The sequence below is a fragment of the Pelophylax lessonae genome, assembly GCF_965119305.1.
Source record: "Pelophylax lessonae genome assembly, chromosome: 2".
Classification (NCBI taxonomy): domain Eukaryota; kingdom Metazoa; phylum Chordata; class Amphibia; order Anura; family Ranidae; genus Pelophylax; species Pelophylax lessonae.
In genome coordinates, this window is record NC_138769.1 from 75823493 (window position 1) to 75846470 (window position 22978).

The window sequence follows — 22978 nt, forward strand, 5'->3', positions numbered from 1 at the left end:
TTGTTGCTGGCTGCTGGGAGATCTGTTGTTTCTGGCAGACAAATCCTGTTGGGGTGTATGTTTGATGTGGTGGATCTATTGTTGCTGGGAGGTATTTTGTTGCGAGGAGTCTTTTGTTGGTTAGAATCTATTGTTGCTAGGTGGGTGGGGGATCTATTTTACTGCTTTTCTTGTTATCATTAACAAATTACATACAAATTACTTAGCACCAAAAAATTATACTTGACTCTGTGTTCTCTAAAAGGGGCTGTACTGGGAGGTGGGTAGGGGGTAGAGCAAGGGGTGACCCAGAAGGGGGGAGTATCTGCTCCTGTTCTCTGAGAAAAAAAAGCCCTGGCCGATCCTTTATATATATATATATATATATATATATATATATATATATATATATATATAATGTAGCACCCTCCTAGTTAGGTTGTTAGGATGTTAAGCAAACTTAGGTATTTTTGTCTCCTCTGTAATCAGTGGAGCAGTTATTGATTTTTTGGGCTGTTCGCTGTTCACAGGCTGCATGTTTGATTATTTCCCCCTGCATTCTAGATCTTTCTAGAACATAGTGGGCTGTAAAATCAAATAAGCAGTCTGGATATTTATGGGACTTCAGCCCATCCCTGGGGAGGTGTGCCCAGTAGGTGGCTGAAGAGCACATAAAGGCTTGGAGCAGCCAGTTTCTTGTATTACTGGAGGAGTTCCCAGCCTAAGGGGCTCTGCCCCTCTGGGCAGACTGCTGGAGTTTGCTGTAGGTTCACTGAGGTCCTAGCTGTGGCAGAGCTGGGGGGGCCTACGTCTAAAATCCATATTAGAAGCAAATCAAGGAAATTTCACTTAAGATCTGGTCTGGAGAGGTCACTGAAAAGTGCCAAGTGGAAGTTGGAAAGGGTCTGGCTGTCCTCTGGCATTGTGAGCATTAATCTCTCCCTATCTGAAGAGAAACCATCGGCATCCAAAGTGTGACCCCCAGGGCCAGATGTGGCCCTTTGCTTGCCTTTATCCAGCCCTCGGGGCACAATTCCATCCACTGACACCAGCAATGGGGCATAATTCTTATAGTTGACACCAACAGTGGGGTACTATTCCTCCCACTTACACTATCAAAAGGGCACAATTCCTCCCACCGGCACCAACGATGGGGCACAATTCTACCAACTGACACCAACAATGGGGCACTATTCCTTCTACTGACATCAACGAGGAGGCACTAGTCCTTCCACGAACACCAAAGATAAGGCATTGTTTACTTCCACTGGAGGTCTGGACATTTTTTTCTCTCACTGCCCTAGTCCCGCCCCACTAAAGTCTGAAGGGCATTAAACTGGCTCTTTGTTTAGAAAATTTGGAGACCTCTGCCCTAGACTAAATACTGAGCCAGAGTGAATGAACTGCTGCTGTGTGCTTGGCTGCCTCTGCACTAATTTTGGGAAAGAACTAGTTAAAGTACAGCAGCTCCATCAAGGTTAGCCCTATATTAAATACAAATTATACATAATAGCAAGGTTTTCAAAAAAAGTGTACCCACATTGATAAGATTATTTATGATGAACTGATAACAATCACATACAGTACATATTTAAAAATAATTTGGTTCCCCCTTTGGAGCGGAAATACATTTACAAATTGCTAGGAGGTAGAGGGCTTTTTGCAGAAGTAACATGCAAAGTGTGAAAAGTCTGCCAAGTCACTGCTGGGAAGGGGGAGCAGTGTAAGCTATGCTACTAACGTCAACAGTGGCTAGCTACAGGTTTACCTTAAGGTACAAATATACAAGGTCTTCTGATCATTTTTTCTGGAACAGCCAGACCTTTGACATATGATTATTTTGTACCTGACATGCCCATCCAGTACAAACTGTGTGCTGGATGAGCTCTGAATGGGGCAGTATGTGCAGATGTTGTTTAAAGTGAACAAGTGTCAGCAACAAATCCACTAATATAACAGTAAGACCAGCTAGCAGACACCGGTGAATACTAATAGGAGAATTTATCATAAATGGAGCAGCTGTGCGTGGCAACCAATCAGTTCTATCTTTTATTTTCAAAGTATAACTGAACAAGCTGAATATAGAAGCTGATTTGTTGCTATTCACAGCTGCTCAAGATTTCGTCTGCTCCAGTTTTGATAAATTCCCCCCTGGAAAAGAGAATGTTTTCAGTGTTTCCATTAGAGATGTGCACAACAGAAAAATGTGTTTAGTTTATAATTCGTTCGTTAAGTTAATATGAGTTGAATTTTATTTTGTCATATGCTATTTTATTATATGCTATTCTATTTTTTCTATTCAATTTTTTTATATTCTATTACTTTGTACTGTATTCTATTCTATTCTATTCTATTCTGTTTATATTCTTGTCTAATCTTTTCTATTCTAATTTATTATATTCTATTCAAATCTTTTCTATTCTGTTCTATAAAGCAGTCTAGGTAGGAGTCATCACCTTATTTCACTTTTCTACCTTGCTGTATTTATTGCAACAGCTTTCCATTTCAAATTCAAATTCAGATTTATTTTCAGATTCAAATAATTTGTTTCATTATAATTTATTTCTGATTTTGGATTTCTTAACCACTTTAGCCCAGGAAGGTTTACCCCCCTTAATGACCAGGCCATTTTTTGCGTTACTTTGACTGACAATTGAACAGTCGTGCAACGCTGTACCAAAATAAAATTGATGTCCTTTTTTTCTCACAAATAGAGCTTTCTTTTGGTTTTTGATCACATCTGCGGTTTTTATTTTTTGCGTTATAAACAAAAAAAGGTCGACAATTTTGAAAAAAAAAAACAATGTTTTTTACTTTATGCTATAAAACATATCCAAAAAAAAATGTATAAAAAATCAAATTTATTCATTAATTTAGACCAATATGTTATCTGCTACATTTATTTGGTGAAAAAAAAAAATCCTAATAGGCGTATATTGATTGATTTGCGTAAAAGTTATAGCTTCTGCAAACTATGGGATTTATTTTTTTTTATTTTTTTTTTTTTTTAGTACAAGTAATTTAGTGGGACTGCAACATTGCGGCGGACAAATCGGACTCCTAACTGACACTTTTGACACTTTTTGAGGACCAGTGACATTATTATTACATTAAAAAATGCACTGTCTCTGTACCAATAACACTGGCAGGGAAGGGGTTAACATCAGGGGTGATCAAAGGGTTACATGTGCTCCTAGAGCGTGCTTTGTAACTGTGTGGGGGATGCTTTGACTGGGGGAAGACAGAGATCCATGTTCAAGCTTAGCAGAAACACAAGATCTCCATCTTCCCCTCTCACAGAATGACGGTCTGCTCTGTTTACATAGGCAGACCACCATTCTGCCTCTCCTGGGAATGATCACGGGGTCCCGGCGAACATTGTGTCTGCCGAACCCGCTGATTGGCTCGCGCTGTGTCTAATCTACGAATATTGAAATTTTTGTTTGAATTTCGATTAGTAAGAAAAAAGAATCACACATGTCTAGTTTTCATAGAGCCACCTAAACCTGGGTGTACATTTTTGGGAATCCTCTGACTTTGCTCAGACTTGAAATGCTGGCTCCTGGATATTGCACCACACAGCTGTTCTTGGGACTGTTTATTTCTAATATTGGCCCTTGAGAAGCACTTGGAACCTTTTGCATGTAAATACTGAAGTTGAAAGTAATTTTGAGTTGCCTGCTGGTAGACTTTTTGCCACAATGTGTAAACTTTGATTAGGAGAGAACAAGAGCAGCTGGACCATAATTTCCCGACCAATCTAACAGCTTTTAGGCTGGCCATAGAGAGCATGAATTTCTGGCCATTCCTACTAAATAGTGTAGAATTTGAGCTTTGGGTAGCCCTGCAACACCAACCTGGTTGGACAAAAGTCAATGTAAAAATTGCCTAAAGCCTCGTACACACGCAACGAATTTCCGCCAACCGGTCGTCCGTCTTTTGTCCAGAGTGGTGTCTGTTAGTTGGAATGTGCTCTAGACTACACACAAATTTTCCCGTACGACAGAATTCTATTTCAGAAGTGATGTCATGTGTTGGATTGATTTCTTTGTGTTCTTTCATCTCTGAGCATGCCTAGTCTTGCTCATAAGATTTTTCCCCATCGAAATCTGTACTAATGGGACGAAAATCGGAGGTGTTTTGACGGAGGACAAAAATGATATAGCCTGCACACCAGAATTTTTTCGGCCAAAAAGTCGGAGTCGGTTGTCGGAAGCACCATACTAACAAGCCGAAAATCGGCAGATCGGTCGTCGGACGAAATTTCCCGGCCGAATTTCTACTCGTGTGTACAGGGCTTTTGGCTGGCCATACACTATTCTTTTTTATTTGTTCAACCAGTGGGTTGAATAAAAGAAAAAGACTCAACTCAGATGACTTAACCCGATGTGGATGGAGGAATCCCTCCCACTGAGTTATTGTATTTTGACAGTGAGGAGATTTCCCCTGCCGTCAGAATACACTTATTAGCACCGGTCACTATTGTTGGAGGTGCTAATTGAGCAAAAGTTTTCCAACAGGCTGGTTGTACACAAGTTCATTGATAGATTGTCTTGTGTACAACTAGCCTACCCACATATGAATTGAAATTCAGCTGGTACCTGCGGAACCGGCTGGATTTTGATCCATGTGTGGCCAGCTTAAGCCAGGTGGAACATTATTGGCAAAATAATGACTGTATCCTATCAGATACAGTGGCTGTTAGGTAGAGCCATTGTATTCATGACACCCGTGGCTGCCTGAACACAATAGTCAGCAGTGAATTATCCTCCATCCTGACTCAATGAGAGAAAATTGAGCCATCTATGGCCAGCCTAGTCTCCCTGCTAAGGGTGAGTGCACAAGTATGGCCACAGGTTTTATTGTCAAGCTTTAGGCTTACTCCTACTCTGTACAGCAATGCAATCTAAATACACTAATAGTAAAAAAAAAAAAAACGTACCAAATGCTTCATTTTCTGACACCGATTTCTGTATGAGTGACCTAAATTAAGAAAAAAATGCAGCTGTAAGTTTTTATGACAGACATAATTAATACAGTGATGCAGCAATAAATGTTCCTGCACAATTAACTTCCTCTTTAGCAGCCCTTGGAATAATGCAAGGTCTAATGACAGAGCAAAAATACAATTTTCTGAGCGCCTTCAACTCCCCTACAATCTAATTTCTGAACTACAATGTTTACAGGTTTGTATAATACAAAGAAGAGTTCAGTGACCAATGGCAATCAGTTAATTCTGCACTGATTGTACTCTGTGAACTACTGATTGGAAGTGTCAAATTTACTTCCGAAAGTGTCAGATTTAGAAGATAGTTCAAGTGTTGTTTTCTCTGCAATACAGCAGTGATCGGTGGTGTGGGAAGCAGGAGAGAATGTTTTAGTTTTAGCTTCAGCAGCCAAGTCATTTTAATATGTGAAAGAAGAAACATGGACGTTCATTTTCTATTTGCATAAACCTAGTCACGACAGGTTCACTTTTGCCAATTCTGAGCTCAGCACCCTCCACCCGCTGATTGCCCCCCACCCTCCTTGGAACATTTTTGCCTCCTGTGAAAAAAAAATTGCCTATTCATATCATTTTTTTTTTTTTTTCATGCCCTTGCTATGTTCATCACATATCCTTTTCATTTTTTTCACTTCCTCTGTCAGTGGGCAAATCTTAAATGCTGCAGCATTCTCTTGTGAGTTCAGGGCAGGGGGTGGAGCCTTGATGCATTGGGTTCACAGGAAGTGGGCGAATGACACCTTAAAGAGGAGCAAAGTTGCTGTTCTGCCGAAAACCCCAACTCGCCAAAATCTCCAACCAAGTCAATTCCAGTGACTCTATAGCAGTGTTTCTCAACTCCAGTCCTCAGGACCCACTAACAGGCCAGATTTTAAGTATTACCTTGGGGAGATGCAGACTAGAATACTGCAATCACTGAGCAGCTAATTATATTACCTGTGATGTATTTCAGTTATCTTGCAAACCTGGCCTGTTAGTGTGCCCTGAGTAACGGAGTTGAGAAAAACTGCTCTAAAGCAGTGGCGTACCAATGGGGGGGGGGGGGGGGGGCGGGGGGGCGGCCCGCCCCGGGTGCCACTCACTGGGGGGTGTCAGCCGGTGTCCTGCCCGTGTGTTCAGACAGATCCCGCAGTGTGAAGGCAGCTGCAGTGGCAGCTCCTTCAGTCCGTGCTGCTAGCGGGGGGCGGAGCCGTGGCAGGAATAAGGGGGCGGAGCCGAGGCATGGATAAGGGGCGGAGCCTCAGCGGGAAGAAGGTGGCGGAGCCTTGGCGGGAAGAAGGTGAGCGCCCATTGCCCAAGTGTGTGTGCTGGATAGGAGGGGGATGGGGCTGCTGCATATAGAGGAATTCATCTTTCTCTATTCTTCCTGCAGCTGCCTGCTGAATAACTGATTCTCCTCCTCTCCTCTCTTCATCTATATGCAGCTGCCCCATTCCCCTCCTATACAACTTCTTCTTCCACATCCCTGGTTTTCCCTGCCCGCCCCCCAAGTGCTCCCTGTCCCCCCCCCCCCCCCCAGTGCTCTCCACCCCCTGGTTTTCCCTGCCCACCCCCCAAGTGCTCCCTGCCCCCCCCCAGTGCTCTCCACCCCGCTGGTTTTCCCTGCCCACCCCCCAAGTGCTCCCTGCCCCCCCCCCCCAGTGCTCTCCACCCCCCTGGTTTTCCCTGCCCACCCCCCAACTACTGTATCATGTCCTCAGTCCCTGACCATCTACTGTATCATGTCTGCAGTCTCTGACCATCTCCTGCATCACGTCTGCAGTCTCTGACCATCTACTGTATCATGTCCTCAGTCTCTGACCATCTCTTGTATCATGTCCTCAGTCTCTGACCATTTGCTGTATCATGTCCTCAGTCTCTGACCATCTCCTGTATCATGTCCTCAGTCTCTGACCATCTCCTGTATCATGTCCTCAGTCTTTGACCATCTCCTGTATCATGTCCTCAGTCTCTGACCATCTCTTGTATCATGTCTGTAGTCTCTGACCATCTCCTGTATCATGTCTTCAGTCTCTAACCATCTCCTGTATCATGTCCTCAGTCTCTGACCATCTCCTGTATCATGTCTGCAGTCTCTGACCATCTCCTGTATCATGTCTGTAGTCTCTGACCATCTCCTGTATCATGTCTGTAGTCTCTGAATATCTCCTTTAGCAAGTCTCCAATCTCTTACTCAAACTTAAACACATTGCTAATATTAGCTATCTATCTATGCTGAAGGTAGGACTGTGCAGGGGAGGCAGAGAGTGCAAAAGGGGGAACTGTGATTAGAGGGATGGAGGGCAGACTGCAAGGGGCACTGTGATGGGGGGCTGTGAAATTTGTGCAAAACATATTCTTGAAAACATTACAATTTTTTGTGGGTGTTTTTACATTTTAAAGTTGCGGGGGGGGGGGGGGGGGAGGGGTGCCAGATATAGGATCCGCCCCGGGTGCCAAATGCTCTAGGTACGCCACTGCTCTAAAGCACTAATAATTTGAGATTTCCATGAGTTGCTGTTTCGCTGTTTCCACAGACCACCGGCAGCCAATATACTACTGTACACAATCAGTTGATTCTTTTCATAGAACACCAGGTAAGGATGAAAAAAGTTGATGCCGCTTTGGAGGCGGCCATGTTGTTAGTTAGTAGGGGCGTTACTAACAATGTGCAGACATTATAGCGTGTACTGTAGTGTATTGGCTGCCGGTAGTCTGTGAAAACAGCAACTTGTCAAAATCTCCAATTATTGGTGCTATAGAGTCACTGGAAGTAAAGTAGCTACCTCAGCAAGGAGTGCCAAAGGGAGCTTCAAAAGGACTTTGAGTCACAAGGAGGTGATCAGAAGTCAGTTCAGTGTTAACCAGAGTTAACCGGCGTTGATCGGCATCAAGTCAGCGCCAACAGGCATTTTTTCAGTTGTCCCCTGTAAATTGTGCAATGTTGAGCCAAAGGCGTATCCCACTCATCCCTTCTCCTATCCAAGTTCTCAATAAATATAAAAACCCAAAGAGACTGGACTGGTCATTGTTTCAGTGCTCACACTTGGAGGAAAATGCACAAAGGTACTTTTGTTGCACCCGGTGACCCAGGGGGACCCATATCCTGCAAAATGGCTGGGAATCCTGCTACATAATATTTGGGGGTAATTGTATATATAATACAAAGGGGGTAAATGTATATATAATACAATGGGGGTCAGTGTATATATAATACATGGGGTGATGGGGAGGCAGTGTATAATAAATGGGGGGTCAGGAGGCCGTCCACTATTCTGCCTGCCTGCAAGGAGAACTGGGGGCTTCAATAATAAGAACAGATGAAGGGGTGGATCTTAAACAGGAAGGTGTGGGACAAATTTAGATGTGGGCGCTCAATTTTAGTCTTGCCTAGGGCAGCACAAAACGGAAATATACCACTGCTAACAGGTATAAAATGTGAGCACCTAGATATCATGCACCTGCACATACTTGCATCAGCCTTCATTGTCTCCGTTGAGGAGGGGCCATTCTGATCAGGCAAAACTCCGTCACTTTCTAGTATTGAATTAACTGGTTTGTCCCTTTCTGCCTCCCACACATTCATATTAATAGGCCAATAGGAATCAGCAGGGAAGGCAGATAATGGACCTGGAAGTGTCGGAGCTTTGCCCTGCACTGGGTTGTAGTATGGACTATGCAAGCTGTTGCAAGTATATGCAGGCTCCTATGATACATGAAATACCTAATTTTAACATATGCGCAACATTTTGCCTTAGTGTGGTGAAAAGGGCTAGAAGAAATTGTGAATAAAGGTATTTACGTCAAATTGAATGCATAAACCCCACAGCTCACTTTTTTTATCAGTGCTGCATGAAAAAAAAGTATAATATGACAGGAACACATAGCATTGCATAGGTGTGCGCAGCCTATTGCATTAGGGGTGTGCACCCCACAGCTCAAACGCATGTAGCCAGGAGTAGACTACAACTATCTGACACTGCAGAGTAATTCCCTGCTCTGTCAGACTTTCTCTGTGCTCCCCTAGTGTTGGTGTCAGATTTCATGCATCATACTCCTGAGACTGGAAGAAAGCATTGTGGGAACTGTAGTCTTCTAGAAAGATATTACTGTACTGTTGAACTGTTTACGAACTACACCTCCCAGCAGGCCATTCGCTCCAGGGGAGAATTGTGGGAGAGCCTATAAAGGGATCTGCTGACCAGGCCAATGCTCTCTTGCTTCCTGGGATTCATCGTGTGTGCATCAGTCTGCCGCAAAGAGAGAGGACTGCAGCCTACTGCACGCCACCCAGCTGTCTGCAGACTCAGCCCAGGCGGAACGAATGACACTTGCTACATGCCGGACGTCCCTGCAGCATCGCTGATCAAATCAGAGTCGCCAAGACTCATTGAATCAGCAGAACACAGCCCTCTCAGTGTTCACAGTGTGGAGAGTTGCCCTTGCTTGTTCTTCCAGAAGTCATAAGAGGGACATCAGAATTGGTGAGAGAGCACCTGCTCAAAGTCCAGTTATCAATAATTACAGCATCTCATGAACACTGTACACAGACACCTTACATAGGATCAGTTAGTGGATCATCATTAATCAGAGCCAGCTATCTTATATTGCTGCCCTCTCATTGTGCTACACTTGGAAATGATTCGTTCTTTGAGCTCCAACTGCCTGTGAAGATAATAGCAAGGCCTTGCATTCTGAACATTGCTGTTTTATTGCTTCTAAAACACGCTACTGGTATCTATATAGAATATGTACCTCATCTCTCCTTAGGATACGGGTACTATAGGCCTGCCTGGGAATCCCCGTTAGTAGGAGTTTTTCATATAGCAATTTATAGCTTCCTGAGAGATTCATTCACTTACTGTAAGATACTGTGTATATTGTGTATCTACTTGTTACTATAACTGCCTATTTAACAGTTTTTTAGTATTATTTCAACTGAGCCTTGCCTGCTTATCCAGGGCCTAGTTTATTAATACCTCCTTTAAGCCTTCTTTTTGAGTAAAGCAAATCTAAGGAGTTAAAACAGATCTGCATTGTGTCAGTGCTTCATTTAAAGTTATACACAACATGTCTGAACCTAGAGTGTCAGGAGGGTGGGACAGTTCACAGGGTCAAAGCAGCATAGAAGAACATACAACTACAAGCAACCCCCAAGGAGGCAGTGTTACACACACATGCCTTTCTCTGCAGCCTCAGCTGCACTGGACAATGAATGAACGGGATAGTGCTCTGTACTGAGTAGCTTCCTGTTCATTAGTAAACGGAAGCATAGTAAACACAGTTTACTATGCTTCGGCCATGAAGGACCACAGTGAGTGAGTGTGTTCACTGTGTTCATGTAGAAAAGGAAGGGGGTGGTATATTACATATTTACTAGCCCTAGCAGTGTTACACACACATGCCTTTCTCTGCAGCCTCAGCTGCACTGGATGGTGAATGAATGGGATATTACTCTGTGCTGAGTGGCTTCCTGTTCATTGACAAACTGAAGCATAGTAAACAGAGTTTACTATGCTTCGGTTATGAAGGACTGCAGTGAGTAAGTGGGTTCACTGTGTTCATGTAGAAAAGGAAGGGGGTGGTAAATTACATATTTACTAGCCCCTTCCCCCACTCTCCATTCTGAAACATCCCCCCCCCCCCAGGAGCTGGGGGGAGAACAGAGGAGGGGAAACCGGCAGCACTGCCTAGAGGAGCAACACGGGGGGAAGCTCACACAATAGAGGGAATTAGCATCGCACACAAAGATTAGAGCACGCCTATGTAGCATTGTATAAGAATTTACACATTTTTTTTACATTTTAACAATAAAACATAACTTGTTGTTTGTGGTTGTGGTTTTATATATATTATCCACCCCTGGTCAACAAGTGCTAATAATATAACACTGCTGTAGCGCATTTTTTTTAGAAACATAGGTGCAGGGACTGTATTCATACTTACTTTTTTCTCTTCTTTTTTGCATCGGTAGTTTCCAAATCAGACAGCTCCTTTAGATAAAATAATGATCTAATTAGAATAGTACTATATACAGCATAAATAAACACACAAAAACAGTCTAATATAAAGTTAGAAGAAATGGAGGTCTGTGACCTCCCTGCAGACTACAGTGCAGCTTAACAATTCAGCCTGGTCCAGAATCTACCCCAGTTTGTGATTGGACAATGAAGCAGCAGCACATTGATGAGGTCATCTCTGTGCTTTCCCCTCTGGTAAGCACGTTTCCTGTAAGTAACAGAGCCTTGACATTCTCACCTTGTTGACCCTACCTCTCTCTTTATTGCTCTACAAAAGACTTCAGAAGTTTGCATAGCATTTAGAGTCAGGTTCTTATGCAAGCTGTATATAACAATACATTTTGTGATTTTAAAGGAATATTTAGCTGGCTTACATGGCTTTTTTCTCATATTTGCCTAAATGTAACTTTAAACACCAACAAGGTCAGAAATCTCCATAAACCTGAATAGGCTGCTGAGTGCAAGGTCAGTTCAGGCTGCTTGTCTGCTCAATAAGCTTATAGAATAAAAATAAACTAATAAAGTGAGCCCGAAGGTGGCATATGTGCAGGAGAATAGTTCAATTTTCTGTTGTCAGGCAATAACTACACTTTTCAGAAGTAGTGTTTTCAAGCTGTTCTGTAAAATCAAGGCATCTATTAGATTTGTCCTTGAGCTTTCTAATATCATTGTAAAATACAAGACCTTTACAAAGGCAGAAAGCTCTAGGTGAAGTGCAGAGTCAGGTTCATTTACATGTATACAGCGACTTCTTAGCAACCGAGTCACAAAGCGCTTTGCAGTTTGATGGCTTGTACATGTGCGCAGCCAGCTATGAAATGCAAAACCTCAACCAGGAGGCTAATGCTGCATATTAAATAACAAGAAAAATCTGTATCCCTATCATTGTTACTTGTGGTAGGGGAGATAGGACAGCTGCAGGTTTTGCTCAATAAGTTCAGAACTGCGTGGGCAATTTTTAGTACCTCAATAACACTATTAAAGTTTTTTAGTGATTAATCATTAAGAGTTGGCCACAAAGATTGAGGAAAGCCTCCCTATGATGTAAGCTACACTAGAAACTTGCATTATCAATTTATTTTGCATAATTGCACGATGCTCGAAGTTTAATGCCCCGTATACACGCGTCGAAAATTGGCAGGGAATTTTCGGCCAACGTCCGATCTGCCGATTTTCGGCTTGTTAGTATGATGTTTCCGACAACCGACTCCGACTTTTCAGCCGAAAAAAATCTGGTGTGCAGGCTATAAAATTTTTGTTGGCCGTCAACACAACGCCCGATTTTCGTGCAGTCAGTACAGATTTCGACAGGGAAAAATCTGATGAGCAAGTCTGGGCATGCTCAGTGAAGAAAAAACACAAAGAAAACAAACCAACACATGACATCACTTCTGAAGTAGATTTTTGTTGGCCGAGAAAATTTGTGTGCAGTCTAGGCACATTCCAAACAACAAAACACAACTTGGACAAAAGTCGGACGATCGGTCGGCCGATAATCGTTGCATGTGTACGGGGCTTAAGTGACTGACAGCTATCACAAGCTACTACCGGTAGTATAGCAGGCAACAGGATCTGATTCTCACAACCGAGTCATCTGAATACCCAATTCAGGGCAAAGTGACAGTTTCTGCTGATAGCTACCCCCTCTCCCACATCCAGTAAAGTATATTTAATGGTCTGCACTTATTTGCTGTCTCCTCACTCTTACACAGCCCGTGTTCCTCTGCCTGTAATGCAGCCATTCTCAACCAGGATTCTGTGGAACGCTCAGGTTCCTAAAGAGGTTGCTAGGGGTTCCTTGAGCTGTAGCTGATTGACCTCCCATTTGATGCAACCATTCTTAACCAGGATTCTGTGAAACACTAAGTGTCCTTCAGAGGTTGCTAGGGGTTCCTTGAGCTGTAGATGATTGACCTCACACTTGATGTTGCCATTCTCAACCAGGATTCTGTAGATCACTAGTGGTCCTTCAGTGGTTGCAAAGGGGTTCTTTGAACTGTAGCTAATTGACCTCCCACTTGATGTAGCCATTCTCGAGACAGGAGTCTGCAGAATTCTAAGGGTCCTACAGAAGTTACTAAGGGTTCCTTGAGCTGTAGCTGATTGACCTCCCACTTGATGCAGCCATTCTTAACCAGGATTCTGAGGAACACCAGGAATCATCCAGAGGCTGCTATGGGTTCCTTGAGCTGTAGCTGATTGACTTTGCACTTGATACAGCCATTCTCAGCCAGGATTCTGCGGAACTCTAAGGTTCCTACAGATGTTATTAGGGGTTCCTTGAACTGTAGCTGATTGACCTCCCACTTGATGGTTCCTGCATAGTTTATAGGTCAATATCTCTTGACAGTGCCAACTGCCTAATACCAATGATTTTTTAGCCATCTGTAAGGGTAGCATTCTGGCCATCACTGTAAAGGGGGGCACTTTTCTTACTAGCCTCCAATGTAAAGGGCATCTTCCCACTGACCACCAATGAATTGGTATTTGGAAGGTTTCCCTGAGACCTAAAAATTGTTTCAAGGGTTCCTCTGGGGTAAAAACATTGAGACTGGTTGCTTTAATGTAATAGGGTCTGGGGCGCATGTGACTTCCCTAATGGAACAGTTCACGAGCCTGAATGGAAATTTTCCAAGCCCAAGCATAGTCATATTGGGGGAGATGTGGGAGTGATGTCATCCAGCCGCTCCAACATCATCTGACGCTAGAGTTTACCAGTGGTGAAGGAACATGGATAGAAAAATATAACTTGCTGAGCCTTTGACCTATCAGGAGCTATGATCGCTCAATGAACAATGCAACGGCTTCCTTTTTTAAAACTATAGCAAAAAAATATGGAGGCTGCTAATTCTGACCTCTACTTCTGAAATTGTTTCTTCCTGGCTGTCATGCTGTTACAATAGCTTTGAGACACTGACACTGGCCTGGAACAAGTACGCAAAAAAAAAAAGGGTTATTATGATTTATGAAGCCAGAGACAGCAAGGCAGCTGGTATACTTAGACGGGGGTCCACAGGGGCAGTCACCATTTTCCTCTCAGTATCGAAAAAACAGGCAAAAGAAAATATTTCCCGTTGAGTACCTGCACTGTCATTTCTTATCCTAGTGACATCATAACTTTCTACATTTTTGTCCTGATGACACCTGCACTTTGCCTTTTCTTGTCCTGATGACACCTGCACTTTGCCTTTTCTTGTCCTGGTGACACCTGCACTTTGCCTTTTCTTGTTCTGATGACACCTGCACTTTGCCTTTTCTTGTCCTGATGACACCTGCACTTTGCCTTTTCTTGTCCTGGTGACACCTGCATGTGCTCATCTCTTGTCCTGGTGACATCTGCACCTTTTTATTCCTTGTGCCAAAGACACCTACATCTTATCATTTCCCATTTCTGGTCCTGGTGACACTTGGATCCTTTAATTTCTTGTCCTAGATTCACCTGCACCTTCCCATTTCTTGTCCTATGATACTTGAATCTTGTCATGTCTTCTCCTGAAGACACCTGCACCTTGTCACTTCTTGTCCTGGTGGCGCCTGAACCTTCCTTTTCTTGTTCTGGTGACACCTGCACCTCCTGAACCTTCCTTTTCTTGTTCTGGTGACACCTGCACCTCCTAATTTTTTGCCCTGCGTCTTGTCATTTCTAGTCCTGGTGACAACTGCATTTTGTCATTTCTTGTCCTGAAGACACCTGCACGTTCCTTTTTCTTGTCCTTGTGACACCTACGCCTTGTCATTTCTTACCATTTTGTTGTCCTAATGACACCTGAACTTTCTTGTTCTCGTCCTAGTGACCCCAGCGTCATTTCTTGTCATGGTGACACCTGCACCTTTTCATTTCTATTCATAGTGAAACCTGAACCCTCTCATTCTTGTCCTGGTTGCACCTGCACCTTCTCATTTCATGTCCTGGTAACAACTGCATCTTCTCATTTCTTATCCTAGTGAAACCTCATTTCTTGTCCTAATGACACCTGCCCCTACTCATTTCTTGTCCTAATGACACCTGCCCCTACTCATTTCTTGTCCTAATGACACCTGCCCCTAGTCATTTCTTGTCCTGGTGACAGCTGCACATTGTCATTTCTTGTCCTGGTAAGACCTGCACTAACTCATAAGTAGCCCTGGTGATGCCTTCAGCTTCCCATGTCTTGTCTTGGTGATACCTGTGCCTTTTTTAATTCTTGTCTTGGTGATACCTGCACCTTTTTATTTCAAAGTTTTGTCTGGAGTTGTACTTTAATGTTTTATTTTATTTTCACTAGGTTGTATGCTTTGTCTGTTTCTACTCATCATCATGACTGAAAAATAAAGTAGGTAAGGCTTCTAGTATTTCAGGAGCAGAGTATTTTAAGTTCTGATCCTGACCTACTCTTTATGACATGACCACAAACCTACATTTTTAATTCCTCCACAGGTATACACTTGTGACTTAGAGCTTAGAAAGGGCCTCCTCTCTTCACTCCTGGCAGCTAAACAGAGTGTCTGGGAGCAAAGGGAAGGTGAGTATAAGCATACATGGTGGGCAACACTGCAGCAGTCAAGTAAAGTTGTGGTATTCCCCAGAATGGGTGAAGCCGGGGTTCACTAAAATGTATACCATAACTACAGTACAAACAAGCTCTAGTTTCATACTACCGAAAGCAATGCGTGCATTTCTATATAGAGCTGCCACATACCACATCCTGTTGAGTGAGGTTGAAAACAGGACTTGCTGCTAGGTCATTTTCCTAGTGAACAGATAAAACATAAACAATGACCTATTTGGTTTTACCAGTGTTTAATAATAAAATAAAATAAAAAAAGTTCTTTCAGTATCAGAGAACGATTCCAATATATTTCTGTCAGACATTTCATTATTTTCCATATGTTAATTGTCACTATTTAAACCATATTTATGTAATTATTATTTTTCTTTAAAGAGACTCCGTGCCCATTCAGGGCAAGAGGACAGTGTCTGCAAAGCCCACCTAGTCAACCAGTTTGTACCCATCTCCTTAGCACTCGCCCGCCGCACCTTCAAAATAATGGGTTTTAACTGGTGCCAAAGCTCAGAGGGAATGATGACATCACCTCCTCTGTCATATTACAGTCAGTGGTGTATTTTGGTTTTGTGCTGCCCGAGGCAAGACTAAAATTGGGTGCCCCCTCCTATTTAAATTTGCCCCACTCCTTCCTTTTTAACGGATGTGACTCCCTCCAAAATTTAAGGACTACAAGTCCCAGCATGAACCCCTGAGATCTCACGAGAGGGGGGGGGGTGAGAGGGGGTGAGAGAGGGGGGGGGGGTGAGGGAGGGAGAGAGAGAGAGGGGGGATGAGAGAGGGGGTGGGTGAGGGAGAGAGAGAGGGGGATGAGAGAGAGAGAGAGGGGGGATGAGAGAGGGGGTGGGTGAGGGAGAGAGAGAGGGGGATGAGAGAGAGAGAGAGGGGGGGGAGGGAGAGAGGATGGATGAGAGAGGGGGGTGAGAGAGAGAGAGAGAGGGGGGTGAGAGAGAGAGGGGGAATGAGAGGGTGAGAGACAGAGAAAGAGAGGGGGAATGAGAGAGAGAGAGAAGAGGGGTGAGAGAGAGAGCAGATGGGGGGGTGAGAAAGAGAGGAGGGGGGGTGAGAGAGGCGGATCTAGCAACCAGTGGCCAATAGAGTCTCAGGTGGAGGGGGGTAGCTTTTTTTGCTGCCCCCCCTGCAACGTGCTGCCCTAGGCCTGGGCCTTGTTGGCATAGGCCAAAATACAGCACTGATTACAGTATTTAGCATATTTGGCCCAAGCACTGCATTGTGGGAGAATGCCATTTGCTCCACCATATCCAAAAACACCTGATATTTTGTATTGGCGGAAGGCAGGCAGAAGAAGCAGCAGACAAGCACTGTAGAGGCAAGTATAAAGTGGCTGGGTTGTTTTACACAGATGTAAAGTGATAGTGTCTTTATAAAGAGATACTTCAACAACTCTGCCTAATTTTAGTTAAGCAGCCCTTTTTTTTCCAAAACTGGAACATTTCCCACTTCACAGTGGGTACATCCACAGCATGAACAAATATAACAGAACGAAACAGCCAGTACATATTTTTTAAATTTGTCACAATCATTAGAAAAGTAGAGGTGGATTTAAAGGGTATGTGTGTTTTGTTTCAAAGGTTTTGATATACAGTACCATATATGTGTAGCATTGCCCCCTAGAGGACTGCTGAGAATTACACTTTCTGGATTCCCCTGGGTTACCCGTAGCAATTGATAGCAGATAAACACCAATGAAAGTCCTTGGCTAAGTCAATAATCAATCCAGGGAATATTGTTTTTGTGTCTTTATTTGGAACTTTGATAGGAGAAGGGATGAGTGGGATACTCCAACTATTAACTATTAACAGTCTTGAGTACAGCTAACTGTAGAATGCGGCAAGGCCGCTGCTTCACCTTGCCACTGAAGCGAAGTTACTTAAAGGTTCCTGCTTGGTTATTCTCTTCAAGGTTCTAACTTGGCACCCCCTTTATACTCACTGCCTGTGTGCTGACACCCGTCCGCTGACTCTAGCCTCTGGAGTGGTCCCCTTCCTGACAGACCCCTGGGCAAGTTGTTCTGTACTCACGGACACTGTTTTTCCAGAACCACCGTTGCCTCCAACTCCATTAGTCAGCTTCCACTGGACCTCTGGGTTCAGCCACACTTTCTGGTTAACTAGGCTGACTGCCTGGGACCACTTTCCACAGCTTCAAAAGAGGAGTCACCCTCCTTCTGGGACTTGGCTTCCCACCCAAAGACACCCTGCCACATGTGTCCTTGGCATTTATAGCATATCGCAGGATGGACCACTTGTCTGAGCCAACCCACTGAGACAGCCACAAAAGCCTGTGTGTCACTGGCTGGGTTTCCTCCACTGTCCAACAGGCCTCCCTATTGGACACAGTGGGGACACTCCCTCAGCCCAGATGAATCACACATCGGACACACTGAACAGGCCTAACTAAGGATCATGCTCTCCTGATAAGCAGACTGCGGCTATATTTTGCCTGCTGCCCTCCTGATAGGCAGGCAGAGCCAAAACTACTCTCCCTACTTAGCACCTGTCTAGGAGGGTGCTACACATGGAAGGTCCAAATTACATGGGAGAAGCCATATTTGTTCATGATATACTCAGACACTACTTCCTGCTTTTCAGTACAGCACCATGGTTGTGCCTTACTACTCCTACTCACAATGCAAGTATATGAGTTGTTTGACTCACTGAAAACAATACTCCCAATATGTGGCTGTTATATTATCTTAACAATAAGGCAGCTGCATAAATCACTGAAGTAGTTTGTCTTGCATCTAGTGGTGAATTTACAGCATACAAATATCTACAATTATTACAATAATAAAAACTTAAAAGACTGAACATGCAAAACTGTAAAAGTCACATAGAAATATCTTTTAATGTATATCTAAACACTAAAACCTTATATACGCTTTAACATGTTAAGATAAATTCAAAAGTCATCTTCAATATTCCTATATCTGCTGCTTTAATTTAAAACATACCTAGTGATCCTGCCATTAAGGTCTTTATAAAGACACTTCCTGTTGTAGGGTCCTGTGTTGTAATGCATTTCTTGTCTTAACACCTGCACCTTCTCATTTCTTGTCCTGGGGACATCTGGACCTTGACATTTTGTATCACGTTAACACCTGCACCTACTCATTTCTTGTCCAAGTAGTGAAACCTGAACCTTATTGTTCTTGTCCTGGTGACATTTGCACCTTCACTTTGTCCTTGTCAATTCTTGTTCTGGTTGTAGGCAGGTGCAGTCTGCTTTCTCCACTGCAGGTGGCCCTGAACCGCAGCGGGCATTGCAGGGGCAAAGAAAGTCAAGAGGAATATAGTTTCTCTATGGTTTCCATGATCATCGGGGGATCTATCAGGTTGGATGCTGCCGTCCTACCTGACTCTGGTGGCTATCTTGGGTCAGGCAGATTCTATTTAGACTTCTATCTATTTTATAACTCCTTTAAATGTTTTACATTTAGGTATGGGGTCCCCATTAAAATCCATACCAGACCTAAGGGTACTGTGTACTGTTTTTATTTATTTTTGACACTTTTTTTGGGTGAATAAGTAGGGGGGAGCCAGGATCTCAGGGATTCCGATGACACCCCTGCCCGCAGACCCCCACAACCACAGCCCAGGGTTGTCGGGAGGAGGCCCTTGTCCCTATCAACAAGAGGACAAGGTGACTTGGGGCGGGGGGGGCAAAGCCCCCAACCCAAAGCACACCCCCATGTTGAGGGCATGTGGCCTGGTTTGGTTCATAAGGGAGGCCCACTCCCCCCCCCCCTTTACTGACCTGCCAGATGGCACATGCTCAGATAGGGGTCTGGTATGGATCTTGAGGGAGACCCCACGTGTGTTTTATTTTTTTTTATTTTGTCATGTGGTTTCCCTTAAAATCCACACCAGGCCATTAGGGGAAGACCCCCACGCTGTTTTTTTGTAATTTATTGTATTGCCGGCATTGTTTTGTTTACATTTCAGCTGTCAGTGGGGAAGCCCTGCTGACAGCAGATGAGTCATCAGTTGTTAAGGTTGCAGCGGCCAGCTTTCCGGCCCGCTGCTTAACAAAGAGCTATTCTTCACACAGAATTTGAATCAGTCGATCTTTTTTCGACCGATCCGAATTCTAATTGTTCTAAAAACGTAGAAAAACGCATAAACAAAACCAATTTTAACAAATTTCAATGAAATTCGTTACTATTCATTACTATTTCATTCTGAGATTCCGATAGACCTGAATCTTCAAATAACCAAAAATTTGTCTGAATTTGTATTCGGTCCGAAACAAATTGCACATGTCAATACGTTAGGTATGGAGGTAATTGGGGACGGGAGGAGCATTAGAATGTCTTCCGCAAACAAGGCACATTTGTGCTCCCGATCTCCACAGTAAATGACTTAAATATCTGGAGTACACCTAATCTTAAAAGCTAAGGCTAAAATGAATAGGAGTGGAGATAGGGGGCAACCCTGTCTATACCTCTATGTATATTAATGGGTTGGGAGCTACAGTAAACCCTTTAACTGAGAGTCAGGCCCTGGATTGGCTGTAAATAGTTTTTTGGGTGGTTTGTGCCTAAGGTAAAAGAGAAGTAATCCCAAGAGAAGGAATTAAAGGCCTTATGAAGGTCTAGGGATAATAACATGTCCCTCCTCCCCTGCCCATCCCAGTGAGAATGCAAACTGGAAACAGTACTTCTTATGGCTTTCTTTCAACAATGGCTTTCTTCTTGCCACCCTTCCATAAAGGGCAGAACTGTGGAGTGCAAAACTAATAGTTGTCCTGTGGACAGATTCTCACACCTGAGCTGTGGATCTTCACAGCTCCTTCAAAGTTACCATGGCTCTTGGCTGCTTCTCTGACTAATGCTCTCCTTGACCAGCCTGTCAGATAAAGTGGAGGGCCATGTCTTGTTAGGTTTGCAGTTGTACCATAATCTTTCCATTTTCGGACGATGGATTGAACAGTGCTCCATGAGATGTTCAAAGCTTGGGATATTTTTTTATGACCTAACCCTGCTTTAAACTTCTCCACAACGTTATCCCTGACTTGTCTGGCTTGTTTCTTGGCTTTCATGATGCTGTTTGTTCACTAAAGTTATCTAACAAACCTCTGAGGGCTTCACAGAACAGCTGTATTTATACTGAGATTAAATTACACACAGGCAGACTCTATGTACTTATTAGGTGACTTCTGACAGCAATTGGTTCCACTAGATTTTAGTTAGGGGTATTAGAGTAAAGGGGGTGAATACAAATGCACGCCACAACCATTTAACATTTTCCTTCCACTTCACAATTATGTGCCACTTTGTGTTGGTCTGTCGCATAAAATCCCAATAAAATGCATTTATGTTGTTGATTGTAACATGACAAAATGTGGAAAAGTTCAAAGGAGCATAAATACTTTTTCAATGCACTGTATCCACCTTCTTTATCTTGACCGAAACCTTTTCATTAAAAATAAAGGGTAAACTAAAGAAAAAAAAATGCAATACTGGTGTATCGGAGCAGAGGAGGGGGGTTTAATTTGAATGTATAAATCCGCTTCACAGGTAATCGTTACAATAATACTTATGATTGAAAGACGTTGTATGTTATTAACAGATATTTTCATCTTGCGATGTTGTATGTGAGCACACGGACTCTTTATTCTGACAAAATGATATAAATGATATAAATATGTCTTAAGCAATAGAAAAGGAACATCATTAACAAAACATGGCAATTATTCCTTAGCAGAATATTTTACATATAGTCACATCTAGCCCCGATGAGTGCTCAGAGTCATTTGCAGTGCAGTGTATCGATTCAGTGTGTAATTACATTGAACTGTGAGGACATGGCTTAATAAAGATTTCTTTATTTTACATTTGATTACTCACAGTTCCAGTTTATCTGTAATGTTTCCGCAGCTATACTTTTTTTTACTGCGGCTCATTAAAAGTCTTGCCATAAGAGCAGCACAGCTCAGTAAAAAACAAATTATGCTTGTCAAATGCTTTCATTTAATTACTCAGTAGGTTATTCATTATTTCACAGCATCCCGACTTTGCTTGTTTTTTCATGACTGTTTGTATTTCTTTATTGGATGTTACAGAGCCGAAAAAAAAAAAATAGGATTCGGGATTTTCATAGGTCGAGAAAACTTTGTGTAGTAGAGTGAAATACTAGATAAACCAAGCCTAGGGCTTGCTGTGCATGCAGATGAAAAGATTTCCATGCAAATAAAAAGTTAGTTTTTTAATAAGCACTTTGAATATACTTGTGCAACAGCTGAAATTTCAAATCAGACTGTGGGTGCTGAAATAAGAGTAGATGTATATACACAGATCACAGCTGCATCAAAAGGCAGAGTTGAGACACCAAAAGGCAGTGCTTCCCCCTGGTGGTTCATTTGCTCCTTAGTATGGGTTAGTACACAGAGTGCTGGGTATTTATTAAGAGAGTATACAGACTCTAGTGACATCAACCTGCACCTGTCAGGCACAATCAAAAGTGATTATGAAGTCATAATATTTCTACCTGAATGCATTCCCTTGCAGCATCATACCCTCACCCCCGAAAATACTTTTCTCAGTCCACACTCGATCCATCGCTGTGCCCATCTGTAGCGTCTCTCTTCTCTACCCCTGAAATCACGGGGCAGAGAGGCAACAGTGGGAGCAATTGGCTCCCATTGCTGTCAATCAGACACTGTAAACAGAGAGAAACAGCTGTGCTGTATGTGTCTATGTATACACACAGCCAAGCTCAGTCTGCATGTCTACCCCCATCAGGGCTGCTGATAGAAATCCCAGGGCCCATACAGCCTACCTGACAGGGCCCTCCTCCTCTGAAAATATAAAATTATATTTTTGCTAAAATGCAATGGCCATGATGCTCTGCTTTGCAGCAATAGCAGAAATTATATGCCGAACAAGTCGAAAAAGACCCATTTAAGTGAATAGCGGCACGGAGGCAATATCTTCACCCTCACAGTGAGCGATCGGTATTTCAGGATGGTGTGTTTGTTCACCCCCCCCCCCCCATTCACCATCCTGAAATAACCCCTCTGTGTGAAACTGGCAGGACAACGGGGAAAGAGGCAAACAGGGGAGCACAGATTCTAGAACTGATCCTCCTGCAGCACAGCTGGAGGGGGAAAAGAAAAGTAGAAGCCTGCATCACTGCAGCAGAGTCAGAAGTGTCACAATAAGGCAGTACTGCGGGCCCTCCTGCTCAGCAGGTGCCTGGGCGCCCCTTTTAACTGATGAGGCCTTGGCCTAATACAGGAGGACTGGCAGTACTGTCTTATCAGCGGCCCTGACCCCCATAACAAGAAGCTTGCTATGGTGGAAGACACAGAAGAGGAGGAGCCAAGATCACCGGTGGGGTACCCGGGAAGAGAAGGTTCGGGGCCACTCTGTTCAATACCATTGCACCAGAGCAGGTATAAGTATAACGTTTGATATTTTGGTTAAAAAA

General features: G+C 43.4%; 1 protein-coding gene and 1 long non-coding RNA gene across 2 annotated transcripts in view; one reads left to right on the forward strand and one right to left on the reverse strand.

The window, feature by feature from the left end:
- Nucleotides 1-22978, reverse strand: part of SAMSN1 (SAM domain, SH3 domain and nuclear localization signals 1) — a 178049-nt gene that overhangs the window by 114196 nt on the left and 40875 nt on the right. The window contains exons 3-5 of the mRNA XM_082244679.1: nucleotides 15663-15713; nucleotides 10910-10956; nucleotides 4922-4962 (exon numbers count right to left, since the gene is read on the reverse strand). Coding sequence (XP_082100805.1) covers nucleotides 4922-4962; nucleotides 10910-10956; nucleotides 15663-15713 — 139 coding nt within the window. The remainder of the gene's footprint in view (nucleotides 1-4921; nucleotides 4963-10909; nucleotides 10957-15662; nucleotides 15714-22978) is intronic.
- LOC309545471 overlaps nucleotides 1-22978 on the forward strand; it is a 960129-nt gene that overhangs the window by 103498 nt on the left and 833653 nt on the right. The window lies entirely within an intron of this gene.